Consider the following 16,632-nt stretch of genomic DNA (forward strand, 5'->3'; position numbering starts at 1 on the left):
TCGTAGGGGGGAAGGAAAAGGTTGTCCTTCCTTGTTCCTTCTCTTGAGAATCCAATCGTTCAGAGTCGAAAAAGCCCTCTAGACTGATCTGGCTAACACTTTTTCCTTGAAAGAGGAAGATTCCTGGGGTCTACCCTTCAAAAACTGGGAGGGAGGGCTCCGAGGTAAAGCCTGCTGAAAAGTCCTCCAGATATAAGTCCGCCAGAACTGCAAGTAATCTTTTAAGATCTTCTGCATGAAGAGTTTTCTGCGTTTCCTCCTCTGAGATCTCCTCTAAAGGGTTAGCGATCTCCGATGTAGAACGAGTGGAAGAAAATACACGCCTTGTCTTACCTGCTTGCGTCTCGCATGCGTCCAGCATGCTGCGAGGGAGCGTGATGCATGCGTCCAGCCTGCTGCGAGGAAGCGCCATGCTTGCTTGCGTCCTGCATGCGTCCCGCATGCTGCGAGGGAGCGTCATGCATGCGTCCAGCATGCTGCGAGGGAGCGTCATGCATGCGTCCAGCCTGCTGCGAGGAAGCGTCATGCTTGCTTGCATCCTGCATGCGTCCCGCATGCTGCGAGGGAGCGTCATGCTTGCGTGCGACCTGCACGCGTCCAGCATGCTGCGAGGGAGCGTCATGCTTGCGTGTATCCAGCATGATGCTGCTGTTGCGAGCTTCCTCTGTTTGCGACTAGTGAAATCTCTATAATAAATCGATGATTAACTAAAAGAAGTATAATAATAGGACAAATATTTACTTTATATTTCCATAAATTATAAAAATTAAAATATTTATGCTTAGTAAATTAGTATTTTCTTTAAATTTCTTGCAAGAAAAAGAAGAATTTACATATTTGCAAGTCATACTACGTAGTTTACGTCACATGACTTGTGACGTCATAGCGCTGGCAGGATGATTTCCTTCAAGGCATTCTGCTAAGAGTTAACGTCACAAGATTTGTGACGTCATAGTGTGACGGAATGATTTCCTTCCACCATCATGTCTTTAAGAGTTGTTTGTTAGTTTTTAAAGTAGGGGGAAAAATTCCTTGATCTTATCCCTTTCAAGCTTACGAACATAGCCATCGTATTCCAGAAGAAAAAATACACACATGCCCTCTGCAATTTACATACTGTGTGAGGATCAAGAGCAGCTTTTGGAAGCCGGTCTTGCAGCCCTACACACAAAATCTAACAATAGAGGAGCCATATTGAAAATAAAGTTAAATTAATCTGTCCAAGTTGGACCAACAAAAAACTATCTTATTCGTATGAAAAAGAAAGGAAAATCCAATATCAGTGAAAGCCATAAAAAAACAAAGCAATGGGTACTTCACCAATTTGTAGTTAAAGCAAACCCAAATAAAGTAAAGCGAATTTCCGACGTGTTGCTCAAACGACGGCAGGGAATTTCTGTGGACTTATGGGATTGGTTCCAGTTACCTAGTTAGAGGGCGCACAGGTATGACCACCTGCTCACCTGTCGGTGATTGCTGCGAAATTTGAATTTCTGCTGTACGCCCGATGAATCGGCGGGATTAAGCTATATATATGTAACTACCAGGGAAGTTATATATTTAAAAATATAATTTACTGCCTTCACTAGAAAGAAGGTTCAAATGAAAGGGGAGAATGCATCATTCAGGCTTCCATCCAATCACAAGTACCGTTGCCAGCATATGGCCGGCAGGCTAGTACCTGGCAGCACTGGTACAGTCGGCATGCCGCCGGCTGAGTCAGTACCTGTCGGCGCCGGCCCGGATGACGGCATACCCCGCCAACAGGACTTGCATAGTCCAGTCGGCATATGGCCGGCAGGCTAGTACCCGGCAGCACTGGTACAGTCGGCATGCCGCCAGCTGAGTCAGTACCTGTCGGCACCGGCCCGGTCGGCGGCCGGGTTAGTCCCCCCCCCCCCCCCCCGGCAACAGGACTTGTGGCCAGCAGTCCAAGGGAGGACTGAAGAACCTTGGTGACAGAAGGGACTCTACCCCAGCAACCGTCATGGCCGCCGACAGCCGGCAACAGCTTTAAGTAGGAGCCCGGCTGGCCACGCAACCCTCCGGCAAGCGGTGAGATTGCAGGACGACGGTCAAAGTAAAAGGACAGAGAGGGGCAGGGAAAAAGAGTCCTAAATTAAGGGAGAAACTCTGTTTCAGTATCGGCCCCATCATAGGCGGCAGAAGAATGTCTATCCTTCAACCTAGGGTCTGCCAAAATAGTGTTAGGAGGGGCCGGCAGGTTTCCCGCCCCCTCTCAACAAAAGAGAAACATCATTTCAGTGCCGGCGCCATCCTAGGCTGTAGAAGATTATCTATTCTTCAGCCCAGAGTCTGCCAGCATAGGGCTAGTCTTCTAAACCACAGGGAGAAGGTGGTGGCAACATACCACCACCCCAGGTGCGGTTTAGGGAGGCTTAGCCTCCTATGCCAGCAGCTTTAAGCTGGCAGGGGAGTGACTGCTCACCCTGCCGGCCTGCCACCAGCAAAAGACTGAATACTCTGAGATTCTGTCGAAAACCAAAGCCGGACACTCGCCGGCAAGGTGGGAGACAGAAAAAACCCTAGCCTATTCAAGCCGGAATAACTACTCTATGGCAAGACCAGACAGGGTTGCCGCCTGCAGCACTCAGAGGGAAAGAGGGATTACCCATGACTCTTTAAGGAGACAAGTATCTAATTATATAATTCTAGGAGATATACTATCTCCTTTAGAATCAATAAAACGATACACAAGGGTAAATGGGGAAATGTTTGAAAGTATACTACCTCGCCTAGGTTAGGTAACCTAGGCAAGACGAGAGCTCGGTTACCTAAATCACCGAAACTCTAACGAATACGATCGACAAAGGAAGAGGAAAATTATGCATACCATAAATATCTTTACAAGTATAATTATGTCTAAATAGCTTTCATAATTTATTATGCTATTTCAACCGAGAAAGTCGTTCTACTAACTAAATAACACATGCCTAACGAACGACAGCGCCCATGGCGCCTCTGGTAAAAGGCCTAGCTCCAAGGCACAATATATTACTCTAATTTCACTGTGAAACAGGAGCTAAAATAATATACTGTACATTGTAAAGAATCAATACTCAACTTTCCAAAGACGAAAGAAGCTGAAGATTGCATAATAATCCTCGCAGAATCGATCGAAAAGGTTAGATCAACAAGGAACAACACTGTACGAATTCGCTACAAAATTAGGAATGACCGCCATCTTGATACTCAATAGTAGTATGGGAAATAGGGTAACCTTGATAACGGCTCCCCTTCCAAAATTGCCACTCTTCCCCCTCGAGGCGTAAACGCTATTCAGGGTGAAGATCGCTATGTGTTGTATCAAGATATACGTCCCTTGATTTATGCGATATCCTTAAGAGAATCTTAAGGATATTAGCGCCAGAAGTTAGAATTCTGGAGACCTAAAGGTAAATTCTCTGGGAATATCACTGTAGTTCATATATCCCTTGGAAGTTACTACAGTATTAGGAACCTTCCATCAGGCCGACATGGCTTGAGCCCAAAAATGAAACTATATGAGAAATTACTCGAGTGCCATATGTGTATGAGATCATGGTGAGGGGTATGGAGATAGTTTGGGCATGCTCTTCGCACTCAAGAAAGATTACTTCACCAAACATCTAACTGGGCTTGACCAGGTAAAAGAAGAGTTAGAAGACCCAGGCCTATATAGCTTAGGATTATGCAGCGTGAAGCAGGAGGTGATGAATGGAGAAGTATTGAATTAAAAGCTCTAGATAGAGACGACTAGCGAAATCTAATCGAGGCCCTTTGCTTCAATAGGAGTAGAAAATGGTAATGATGATGAGTTCAACGTCACTAAGAGACCCATTTCCACACCAATAGATTCCCCTATAATTTAGGTGAAATTTGGATAAGGAAAGGTAAAACTAAAGAAATTGAACAGCTAATTGTGAAAAGTACACAAAGGAAGTGAATGGACAATGTGTTGTTCAAGGCACACAGTAGGTGGTACTGTATTCCAGAAAAAGGCTTGGAAGAAAATAATCTTCTGGTATATCAACTACATAAAACACAAAATGCAAGGAAATGCTTACCTTTGGTGGATTAAATGGATAGGTTTCAGGTACTTTAATCTCTAAGTGAAATGTTGCTCCTTCATAGGGTGTGTCTGGAGGCCCAGCTATTTCCCCTTTCAATTCCCTGTAATCATCTCCTACTAATTCTACATTGATTGCACACTTCTGAGCCTGAAAATATAGACAAGAGAAAATATGTTATTTTCATAATAAAATAAATTTTTGAATATACTTACCCGCTGGTTATATAAGAATGGCTAAAGTCCCTGGACCCCCCGGCAGGAAATTCAAAATCTCGCGCGGCTATCGCAGATATGCCAGCTGTACACTAGCGCCCTCGCGGTACTACAGGTAGAACTATACCCAACTTCTTCAGATTTTCCATGCCCCATGTTCTCTATAGGGGAGGAGGGTGGGTTTTTAACTTATATAACCAGTGGGTAAGTATATTCAAAAATTTATTTTATTATGAAAATAATATTTTTAAATATAAAACCTACCCACTGGTTATATAAGAATGGCTGATTGACACCCTTGGTGTTGGGTCAGAGACAGCTACATAATTAGAAATTCACTTAAGCGTTACATAAACAACTTAAGAGGTTCTCACCTGATAAGGAAGCTGACAGCAATGCTCTGCCTCATTTTGTCTGCTATCCTTAGAAGATCCAGCGGTCCACCCAGGGAGCTGACAATCTCTAGGAGCTGTCAAACGGTTCAATAACCTATAACATGACAGGATCTCAACTAATACCCTTGTTCCGGGCACTCTCTAGGAACAAAATGACCACCTGACTAGATCAAAGATTGCAGAAGATTGTCGACCAATCTACACGTACAATCATAAAAAACATAACAGTTCCAAGAGAAGAACAGGGGTACTAGAAATCTAGGGAAATGTAGTGGCGAATGTCTCACCTACTACTGCACTCGTTGTTACGAGTGATCCCAAAACGTAGACGTCCTCATAAAGAGACTGGATACGGTCTGAGTAATGCAAGGCGAATACAGGATTACCCCTTCACAAGGCTGTATACGCGATGCTTTGCAGAGAACAGTTTAGTTTAAAAGTTACAGAAGCTCCTACAGCTCTAACTTCATGAGTCTTTACTCTTTCGACATCTTATGATCTGTCACACAACAGTGTGAAAGAACTTTTGTAATTAAAGTCTATACGGGAAGATAGAGCGTTTTAGACATAGATAGCGCAGGCTTCTTGACCGTGCACCAAAGAGTCATGAATAGACTTTTAACTTCTTTGGTCCTGTCCCGATAAAACTTCATCATTTTAACAGGGTAAAAAACTCTTCGCAGCCCTTCACAAACCAAATTCGAGAGGATAGAGATCCCGAAAGATTTACGCCATGGATGAGAAGGACGTTTGTTAATGACCAAGAATCCAGGTTGCAAGGCGCCTATGGCTTAATCATTGTGAAGTCCATGTTCTTGCTAAAAGAGTGAACTTCACTGACTTTCAACTATGGTAGACTTACTCAGAAAGTCTCCAAAGTTAGGCCTTAAAAAAGAAACCAAGTGTACAGTCTCGGATCTGTCACTACTGCGAAATTCCAGAAACGACCCCTAAATTTCAGGCTGGCGCATCTTGCTGACGCTTCCAAATCATCTCAAATGATCTGAGAAGATCTATAAGGTCTTTATTTGATAGATCCAATCTTCTGCGTCTGAAGACAGCTGTCCGCATACTCCTGTACCCTTTGATGGTCGAGGAGGAAAAAATGACAAACTTATAACAGAGTTTGTATTTTTCCTAACATACAAACCCGAATTCTTTACTATAGGAGATATTCTAGCGCGAGCTAGGAAATACGGCAGAAAAAACTTAACAAGGTCGTTAACGACCGGACAGGTAATTACCCACCTGACAGTGGTGGGGGACCACCGGTCGGTAGCTGCTGTTTACCTTCAATCGGATTCTAGTTAGGACTATCCTAGGGGGGCGGTGATGGAGGGAAGATTTGTGTAAAGAGTTCGGGTTTGTATGTTAGGAAAAATACAAACTCTGTTATAAGTTTGTCATTTGTTCCTACACTAAATACAAACCCTCATTCTTTACTATAGGAGACTTAGTCTTGAAGCCAGGGTGGCCAAGGAGTTCCCTATCTTTAGGGAAGATAGTCCTCACACTAGACTCTTTTGAAGCAACAATCTTCCTTTATTTTCTTTCTTTGTAGATCCCCAGAATCTCAGTACGACTGAAGGTTTGCAACTTCATGGACACAAATGATTCAGGATGAAGTGGGTCAGGAACATTCGACTAGGACCCCTTCAAACTTAGGATTCCCCCGACCTTGCCAAGGGGAAACCTCTTGACCACGAGTATAACTTATACTATGTGAGAGGAATCAGATGAGTATCATACCTTATTTCCATTGGCGAGTCCAGCTGAAACTGGATACAGGCTAGAATCCCCAGATTTGGGGGAGAAGGAGACGAAGAAGATCGATGGATGTCCTTAAAACCTAGTGTAACCCAGAATCCTCAACCAATGGTTACTGTCCCCTGAAAGGGCGTAAGTTAGTAACAGCATCTGTTGACCTGTCACAATAGGCCCTATAAAAAGGGTGTCTAGAGACCTATGTGCCACGCCACTCAAATAGTGAGCAGAGAATGTAGATTGGCGTTTCCAGACCCCAACACTTAAGACTTGGGAGACTGAGAAAAATTCTCTTAAACGCCAGAGAGGCAGCCACTCCCATAACTTGATGGGCTCTGGGTTGTGCTTCCTCTGGGTCTCAGTGAAAAGACCTCGCAATAACTTTCTTTGGTCAGAAAGAGATGGAGTTGCGAGACATTCTCTTTTTTACCCTGTTGGTACAAGGAAGAGATGACGGAGACGTGGTCTGAAAAGTCTGGTGCGCCTCAGATATTTCTTTGACGCCCTGACTGGGCATAGTAACGACTGGACTGCATCCTGTGTTACCTATTGAGAGTGGAAATTCTCGAAATCTCCCATTGGTAGATGAAGGATTATGAGTCTAGCCACCAAGCCCAGAACGAAGTTGCGAGACACTCGCCCCCCCCCCCCCCATCTCTTAGAATGGGTGACGAAAGACAGACCATGTAGCTCACTGACCCTTTTAGCGGAGGACAGAGGTACGAGGAAGACGGTCTTAAGGTTCAGAGAGAAGTCTGAGGCCCTTAAGGGCACGTAGGGCAGACCCTTCAGCGAACGTAAGACACGTGTCAAGGAGATGGTCTAATCTCAAGTGCGGGGCAAGATCACTCCAACACCGAAACAACCAAGGTGATGTCTACTGAGGCGGAGAGGACACCCCTTCTCCATCTACAGATGAGACTCAAGGCTGCGCGATAGCCCTAAATCGCCGAGACTGAGAGAAGCTTTCCTCACTGAGGTACAAAAGGAAGTCTGGGAACTACTGTTCCTTCCTTTTGAGGATCCAATTGCTTCACATTGTCGCTGTTGTAGCGGTTAAGAAGTCCATTGTCTTAGCCCCAGCACTTAGGACTTCTTGTAGGGTCTGCCTAGAGTTTTGGTTTGACAAGTCCTCGTGGCTCGCAAGGTAGCCGACTGTATCAGACCACGTGTCAAGCCAGAAGGGACATTGAAGTCGCTTCCCTTGCCAAGGCTTCTGTGACTAAGAAGAGCCTGGAAGAGTTGAGTGTCTGTACGAGGATTAGTCTGGTGTGAGCCTCGCCGTGAGGGGATCTAAGATCAGAGGAGAAGGTTGACGTCTCTGAGCTCGCAGAACAGACCAGGTTTAAAGGTCGCTCAAGAAAGGCAGAGGCGAGGGTCAGTGACATTGCACTAGCCGTTAGGACAATGTCCTAGAGACTGACCATATATGGTCAACGACCAAGCCTCCTCTCCATCCCAGCTAAGACCAGGGAAGGCCAGGCAGTGGCTGTTGAAGACTCAGCAGATAAATCTATAGGCTCCTCCCAACCTTAGCTTACAAGGATGGTAAGGTTGTAGGCACTGAAGGCTCTACCGAGCCTGGGCGGGACTCAAACCCCAGACTGTCAATACATAGCCTGTCTAAGGCTGGAGAGTCAAAGGGTCGAGGAGACAGATGCAAATCGCTGAGGCATGAGATATAACACATAGTTCTTAGAGTCCTTAAATAGGAGGATTCTAAGTCCCTCGACGGCAGCACTCACGAGGAACCCTCAGGCTGCGATAATTCCTCGCGTGTTATTACAGGAAAAAGTGGAGACGCGAGTACCAGACAAACCTTATATCTTACCCCTCGTATCTTTCTTATCGAAAGGGGAAGAATGGTAGAAGTCGGAGTGTCTGGAGGTAATGGCGAAGACCGCTGAAGAGAGTCGGAAGGCTCTGTCATAAGAGTAAACTTTTAATGACGATGATCGCGTGCATAGCGCTAATTGCGCGCGTGCACGGACACACTGTGCTAATTGTTACAAGAGCCCGACTACAGTACTCCGCATAACTGAAACTCGAAGGTTCCAAGTCGTATGAACTCGAAAGTCCAACGCGACAGAGGCCCGAAGGACTCCTAAGGTCATGAGAACCCGCAGGATAAACATGATGAAAGTTTAAAGGGTCACGATCACGCCCGGCGAAAGGGTGATCGTCACGAGACCCCGAGGGGTCAACGTGAGGGGAACCAGTGGGATCAAAAAGACGTCTCCTACCAGCATGAGGGGGAGGACGTCAGGGATGAAAATAACTCCTCCGCAGGGTAGATTTGTTCTCCAGAAGGAGAATGTCGCTTAATAAAAGGCTCTCGCTCCGCCCCTGGAGGTGAACCAAAAAGCGTAAGAGGGAGGAGCGTAGATCAGTAAACTCCTACAAGTTTCTTCTCGTGATTGGTAGGAAGGTTCTCCCTAAGGAGATCGCCTAAATCAAGCTTTCTCCCTGCCCTATGGGAAAAAACGTAGGTGTATTAACTCATCTCTCTCAACGAGGGAAAAGTCTTCCCGAAGGAAGGATTGCCAAAGGCAAGATTTCTCCCCTCTCCATGAGGGAAAAGCGTAGGTTTAATAATTTCTCTCTCGCGAACGAGGGAGAAGTCCTCCCGAAGGAAGACATCGCCTAAGGCAAACTTTCTCCCAGATCTATGGGAAAAAAGTATAGGTGTAATAGTCTCTCTCTCGCGGACGAGAGAGAAGTTCTCCGGAAGGAGGAAGTCGCTTACGACAAGTTTTCTCCTAGTTCTAGGGAAAAAACGTAGGCGTAAAAATCTCCCTCTCGTGAACGAGAAAGGAGTCCTCCCGAAGGGGGACTTGGCATAAGACAAGCTTTCTCCCTATTCATAGGGAAAAAAGCATAGGCTTAATAATCTCTCTCGCGAACGAGAGAGAAGTTCTCCCGAAGGAGAACATGGCCTAAGACAAACTTTCCCCCAGTTCTATGGGAAAAAAGCGAAGGCGTAATAATCTCTCTCTCGCGAACGAGATAGAAGTTCTCCCGAAGGAGAACATTGCCTTAGACAAGCTTTCCCTCCAGTTCTATGGGAAAAAAGCGAAGGCGTAACAATATCTCTCTCGCAAACGAAAGAGAGGATCTTCTGAAGGAGGGCATCGCCTAAGGCAAGTTTTCTCCCAGTTTTATGGAAAAAAAAAACATTGGCGTAAAAATCTCCTCTCGTGAACGAGAGAGAAGTCCTCCCAATGAAGGACATCGCCTGAGCCAAGCATACTCCCAGGGAGAAGTTTCCCCCGAAGGAGAAATAAGCCGTAGACTTGGTTTTTCCCAGCTCCAGGGGAGAATGCACAGTCTTCGGGGACGAGATAGCAGAGGTAAAACTCATTGAGCTGTTCGCAACTCCTTACGAAGGAGGGAAGGTTGCTGACTGTCTGAAGTGGGGAAGCTTTCTCTCGGAAGGGGGATGGATCTTTCACGCAGTCCAATTCCGAGGAAGGTTATCACTCCCTCGTAAGGGAAGGATCTCTAATCCCTGGAGGCGAACCTCCTGTCAGCAATCTAAGTTTCTCAATAAGTTGATCATGTTGCAGGTTGACAACGAGTGTTAGCTCGTATCATGGGCAGCTCATGAGCTGCCACATGAAGCGCAGGATAACAAACAGAGCGGCCGAAGCCCTCGGCATCGCGTTCTACGTCGCTGCTATCTGGGTTTTTTTTTTAGCCTCTCTAACACGTTTCCCTTTTCCCTTCTGCTCTCAACCGAAGAGAAGAAGGGTAGAACCCCTACATCTTCTTTCGAGGTTTCCGAGAGACTCTAAATCCTTAACTCTAAGGGAGCAAAGGAATTAGGGAGGTTGTCCTGTCTGAAACACGGGAGCGAGGGATTGACCCCGCGAGTGTATTATCGGAGATTTGCGTGTGTAGCACTAATTGTGTGCGAACACCTGCGTGACTGGGGTCTGAAGACTCTGCCATAAGAGTAAAACACCAGATTGTTATGGGCGTAGTGTTGGATGGGCGTACGCGAACACTCCCCGTGACAAGAGTCTGAAGACTCTCTGAACTAAGAGTAACACTTTTAATGACTTGAGTCACGAGAACCCGAAGGTTCAGCGTGATCGTGCGTGCCCCTAGAGGTTGTGCTGCAAGAACCCGAAGGTTCAGCGTGAACGTGAGTGCCCCTAGAGTTTGTGTTGCGAGAACCCGAAGGGCTAGAGCAACGGTAAAACGGAAGTCTCCCTTGTCACGAGACACCGAAGTGTCAGCGAGTATAAATGCACAAAAACCCGAGGTTTCTGCAACTAGCTTTGATAAAACGAAGGGATAGCGCACCGGGAAACCGAGGTTTCCTTGTCACGAGACCCCAAAGGGTCAGAGATCGAGAATTTAAAGGCGAGAGCGATCTCTCTGAAGATAGAGAGAAAAACAAGGAGAAGCGCTCTATCTGACTTTTTCTAGAGCGGACGGAGACCTTCAAACTCATATGCGAAGAAGAGGGTTCAAGGTTAGGACGTGCTTTGCCCTTGGCCGCACTCCTGGTTTCTTAGATGATCCCTCGCACGACGACGAAAGCGAGGCAGAACGATGAAAGGAATCGTTCTTCTCAGGTTTGTGGCACAAGTGTATATAATCACAAGGCAGAAAGTCTCGGGGAGAGACAAAAGGCGAGAATGATAACGTCTCTTCCTATTTGGCCTGTCTCTTTGGTGAAAATATCTAGGTGAAGGCATAAACGGGCGTACGGGAGAGTTATCTCGCACGTCTGCGCCAGCCGTAGGGAGCGTGCGCGCGCTTAGGAGTAAATTCCCCATAGTGGAATCATATGGGCGCGCAGGCGTGCGCAGCACATATCGTTGCGGATGCAGGAGAAGGCTGGTGTGCCGGTAAGTGCTGGCACGTTGATAAGCGCTGGCACGTTGATAAGCGCTGGCGTGTTGCAAAGCGCTAGCGTGTTGGTAAGCACTGGCGCTGCGGGAGAAGGCAGCATGGCTGCCTTGTCAGAAGACCTAACAGTAGAAAGATGAAGCGCAGGTTTTACCTGTCGTGTAGGATGGTGTTGGGCGAGTATGCGTACGTGCAGGAGAATGTTGGCGCGCGGGAGCGCATAGGAGAGCACTGGCGCGCAGGAGAGTGCCATCGCGCAGGAGAGTGCCATCGCGCAGGAGAGTGCCATTGCGCAGAAGATTGGTGGCGCGCAGGAGTTTGTGCGCAGGTGAGCGCATGGCGCGTGATGGAGTTATGCTCTTGTTGGAGCGTATGCGCATGTTGGCGCATACGCTCTTGATGCCCTATGTTAGGGTAAGAAGGAAGCGTTCTTAAGTTTGTGACGAGAGTGCTTAGTCTAGCGGCGAGACATCTCGTGGAGACAGAAAACGAGGAAGAGCAAGAAAGATTATGTCTCCTCCTATGTTGCCTGTGACTCCAGAGAGAACGACTGGGCAAAGGAGTGCGATCTCTCCTTCCTCTTATCTATCTCTCCCTCCTAGCCTCCGAAGAGGGGAGGACAATGAAGTGGAGGAGGAGAAGGAGAAGGTACTGTGAAGACCACTTCTACATACTTGGCAGGGGAACCCATCCTACGCAGGGTAGCAGAACACCAATGACCTCCGTAAAGGGGCATAGGGAAAGAGGATCCACATCCAGCGGTGATATAAAGGCGTCATGAACACTTCCTCAAAATAGAGGACATCATCTACAAAGAAAAAGAAAAAGATTAATCAAAACTCAAAAAAAAAAAAAAAGAAAGGCTAGTCTGCCAGCAAATAAGGCAGGAGCAGTGGTGTTACCACTGCGACGGCTAGAATTCGATTGAAGATAAACAGCAGCTACCGACCGGCGGTCCCCCACCACTGTCAGGTGGGTAATTACCTGTCCGGTCGTTAACGACCTTGTTAAGGTTTTTCTGCCGTATTTTCCAGCTCGCGCTAGAATATCTCCTATAGTAAAGAATGAGGGTTTGTATTTAGTGTAGGAACAATTGTGTTTTCTTCTAAGGTCTAAGAAGAAACCGGCCACCTGTCTTAGAGTTACCAAATGAAGAGCCCTTCAGCTCTACAGCACTCCATAAAACACCCTATTTGGGTTGTAAAACCTTGAGGCAAAGATCCCTTGTACAAGCGATAGCCTCAGCTGTCTCCTTCGAACAACCCTCTAGATCATAGGGGTCTTCCGAAAAACTGGAGGCAGCTAGACCTAAAGCTTGACGGCTTAAAATAAAACGTTCGTGATCCTGACACAGGAAAAAATGGACTGATGACATGTTTCCAGCAAGCACCCAGCATGGTCCCAGCATGAATCCAGTATGGTTCCAGACTGCTGTATATGCTCAACATGTCGTGAGAGAGAGAGAGTCAAGATCTAGACCTCCTCCCAAAATGCATCCAGATCAGTCGCAAGAAACCGATACTGAAGCTAGGCTTGCTGAAAAGAAGCATCAACAACGTGAACCTCATACTGTGAAGTTAAGACCTGATCGTGTGTACCAACATATGTTCAACACACTTAAAGCCAAAGCTTGACGCAAGGAAGCGTTAGCTGTGAGGCGAGAGAGACGCGAAGGAAAGACAACAGTCTGTCCATACTGCTGTGAGCAAAAGACTAGACTCTATACGTCTAATATGCGACTATAATGTCGCGTGTGCTTGCATCCCCGTAAGGTGCCAGCGTGCTGTATGCGTTCACCTTGTCGAGTGGATACAGCGCTCTGTGTACGTCTCGCCCGTTGTAAATCTACAGCGTGCTGCAAGGAGGCAACAGCATCGTGTCCGGTCAGTGGCACAAAGGAGCAACTGTTAGTCTATCATGACGCGGAAAAAACCTGACTGACCTTATCCAGTATATGTCCAGGCTGGCACATGCGTCTAGGTTGCTTAGGATTTCAGATTGACCTGTTTGCCGAGAGATGCTCGCGTGTAGCATGCGTCCGCATGAGTGGAGACGCGTATCCCGCAGATCGCGAAGATGGGACAACTAGTTGAAAGGATCAACTTTTACTGTCAACGTCCAACATACGACCAGACCGGCGTCTGCGTCTGTGACTGCGTGTACGTCTGCACCGCTACAAGCGTATGCTCTAACGCTTCCCGCAACAAGAGCATATCTTTGTGAGGAAACATTGCTGAGCATCAGAGAACTACGCTGTCTGATACTAACGGAAAACCATCCCTTTGATCTATGGTAGTCCTTACTCATTTAGAAGAAAAAAATTTTTCCCCCCCAAGAATAGAAAATGCTAAAAAGATATGAAATTTACCTCTTTTAGCTCAGACCAAACCTACACTCGCGGGGCAGCTTGTGCGCCAACTCAAGCGTGAGCGAAGGCTATGAGAGATCATCAACCGCAGTCCCGTGAGCGACCTGGAAGAGTCCTTATGACATTTCCAGCGCGCCTTGTGCGCCAACTGAACGTATCCCATGCTGTGAGATACTGTCAATAGTAGTCGCTAGACCCCAGAAGAAAGTACTAGACATTTCCCCAAACTTGGGGCGGAGAAGAAGTGTGAACAGAAGCAAACAGAGCACCTTTTCTCTCGAAGAATTATGTGTCTTACCCGATTTTGGCGCTGACACGTCGCCTTTTTTCAACAGAAAAAACTTCCGGCGAACATCAGTTACTGCGGGATAAGTTACTAGAAAACATATGACTCCTGAAAGGTCTCTGACGTATTGATTGTTGACGACCAAGTCTAGGTTTTGCGTCCTTCAAAGAGGACAAACTCTTTCTTCCCTGAATGTGCTTCAGATTCCAGAGGAAGAGCCAGGATTATGTGACTTGTCTGACTTCCGCTTCTCTCGTGGAAGAAAAAACACACTCGATTGCTTCCCGTTTAAGAATCACAACACACCTGCTGTGATGGTAAGTTCAGTTCGCGTGCATACATGACGATTAACTTCCTAGTCTAGTAGACAGGAAGAACGTAGAACGTCATCCGATTGAAGCTGTGCTCTGATTAAAACGTTGACCTTCCTGTGCAGGCGCATCAGTGGTGATATGGGCGCGCTTGCGTTGTTCCATATCCACATCCAATTGACAGCCACTCACCTTGCATTTGCTGTCATGATTGGTTTTACTATGGGAAGAATCTAGCTGGCGCTGCCGCTACGCCAAGTCCTGGCGCGCCGCGCTCACGCGATGCTTGCGCTGACGCTCCGCCGCGTCCTGGCGCGCCACGCTCACGCAATACTCGTGCTGACGCTCCGCCGCGTCCGCCAATTCATGACTCAACTGGCGTTCATCAATTAACTTCTGAGCTTCGTCACGCTACCGCTTAGGTTCTGCTTGCTGCAGCCATTCTTATCTAACTAGCTGGTAAGTTTTATGTTTAAAAAAGAGCGCTTTAAAACATGATACATTAAATCATAAAAGATCTGCCCGTGGTGGGAGATATACTCTTACACTCTATTCTCATAAAGGCCTTAATGCATTTCCTGCTGTTGGAGCTGCAGGCACTGCTGCACCAACCTCTACAGTTAGGTTTGTTACTGCATTGAGGACGCGTTATTGCACTGACCATGAGCACTGTCTCTTTACACTGTTACTCTTCTGGGAATGATTTAATGTTAATTTATTTTCTTATTTCCTTACTGAGCCATCTTTTCCTATAGGAGCCCTTTGGGTTAAAGCATCTTGCTTTCTCAACTAGGGTTGCAGCCTGGCTAGTAATAATAATAAAAATAAATAGAGACACCTTCCACGCAACTAGCGAAAACTGAAGTCGGAACGAGAAGCAGCAGTTATAAAATAAAAGGGAAACTCTTCAGAAAAACTCTCATGAATTTCTGAAAGTCATTCCCTTCCTCCTACAAGACTCTATCCTAGGAAGAGAAGTCTTGATTCCTAGGAGTCCAGTCCTTAGGATTCTGAATTCTGACCTAAATGCTTAGAGGTTTTAATTCTAGCTCTCCCAACCAAGAATTAGCCCAGCAGGCCTTGGTCCAAGAATATAATATCTTTCTAGTTAAGATTTATTTCTTAATTTAGCGCCTGGCGCAACAATGTCCCAACACTAGACGGTCATGGTCATGTAGACATCAAAGTCTATTATCATAAGTAGCGAAACGTCTGCACTGACGCTGACGCTCCGCTCCATTGACTTTCCGCTCCGTTGACGCTTCGCTCCGCTGACGCTTTGCTCCGCTGACGCACCGCTCTGCTCTACTGTCTGTCATGTCGCTTGGTAGCATGCTCTGCTGCCTGGCGATCATCGGTGCGCCTGGATAGACTGACAGTAGGCGCTATGAGCCGTCAGTTGGCGTTAAGAAGCAGGTACTCGAAGCGATGCATCCACCTTCTCCCACCGTTGAACAGGTGGAGGTGGAGGCACTAAGTCCACGCCGCATGAAACGTAAATTCACAGAACGAATCTAATTTTGTTTTCAGCTTAGTGCCTGAAGGGCGCATATAATGTTTGAAAACACTAATACCTCGCTTTATCTATAGCGAGGGTGAGCGTTCTGGGGGACGACAGAAAACGCTCGAGAGGACTTCTGTTTGGGTCTTAAAAGACTGTAACCCTGGCTACCCTCTCGATTCCTTTCATCGTTCGACTTAACTTCTCCCCTTTCCGGGAGCTTGACAGAGGTCTAAGACTAGGATCATGACAGGTCCGAGCAGAAGCACTATCCACTGAATAAAATTCACTGCGTAATTTAACATTAAAAAATTTGCATTCTCCTCTTTGGTAAAAAGAAAGTTTCACAATCATTTGAAAACCAAAGTATACGTTCTCTCAAACGAAATGACAAATTCGTATGTAAATTGTAATTTTCCTAACTATACAAACCTTAGCTATTTAATATAGGTAATTACTTTCGGCGTACCTGAAATGACAAGCCATTAGAATTTTAACGAGGGTTTACTACCCCACCACTAGTTAGCGGGGGGTAGGGAGGGGTAGCTTGCTACACGCCACACCCCCTCACACACACCTGTGCTGAGCTCACTTTGCTTAGAGGTAGGACTTCACGGGGGATAGGGCTGGCGGGCAAGATTGATTAAATAGCTAAGGTTTGTATAGTTAGGAGAAATACAAATTACCTACGAATTTGTCATTTGTTCCGTAACTGAAATACAAACCACGCTATTTAATATGGGTGACTCAACCCTTAGGTAGGGTGGTAAGTCCCAGCTATTACCGGCTTTTGGCTTTTTTCCCGGGGACTCAGTATCTGAGTGTTTCGGCACTCAACAATAAGGAGTCCCTGCACCTCGTT

At 46.6% G+C, this 16,632-nt stretch overlaps 1 protein-coding gene across 1 annotated transcript in view; it reads right to left on the reverse strand.

Annotated features, from left to right (window-relative positions):
* Ubc4 (ubiquitin conjugating enzyme 4) overlaps nt 1-16,632 on the reverse strand; it is a 197,519-nt gene that overhangs the window by 72,833 nt on the left and 108,054 nt on the right. The window contains exon 2 of the mRNA XM_068384811.1: nt 4,068-4,220. Coding sequence (XP_068240912.1) covers nt 4,068-4,220 — 153 coding nt within the window. The remainder of the gene's footprint in view (nt 1-4,067; nt 4,221-16,632) is intronic.

Source organism: Palaemon carinicauda, chromosome 1 (genome assembly GCF_036898095.1).
Source record: "Palaemon carinicauda isolate YSFRI2023 chromosome 1, ASM3689809v2, whole genome shotgun sequence".
Classification (NCBI taxonomy): domain Eukaryota; kingdom Metazoa; phylum Arthropoda; class Malacostraca; order Decapoda; family Palaemonidae; genus Palaemon; species Palaemon carinicauda.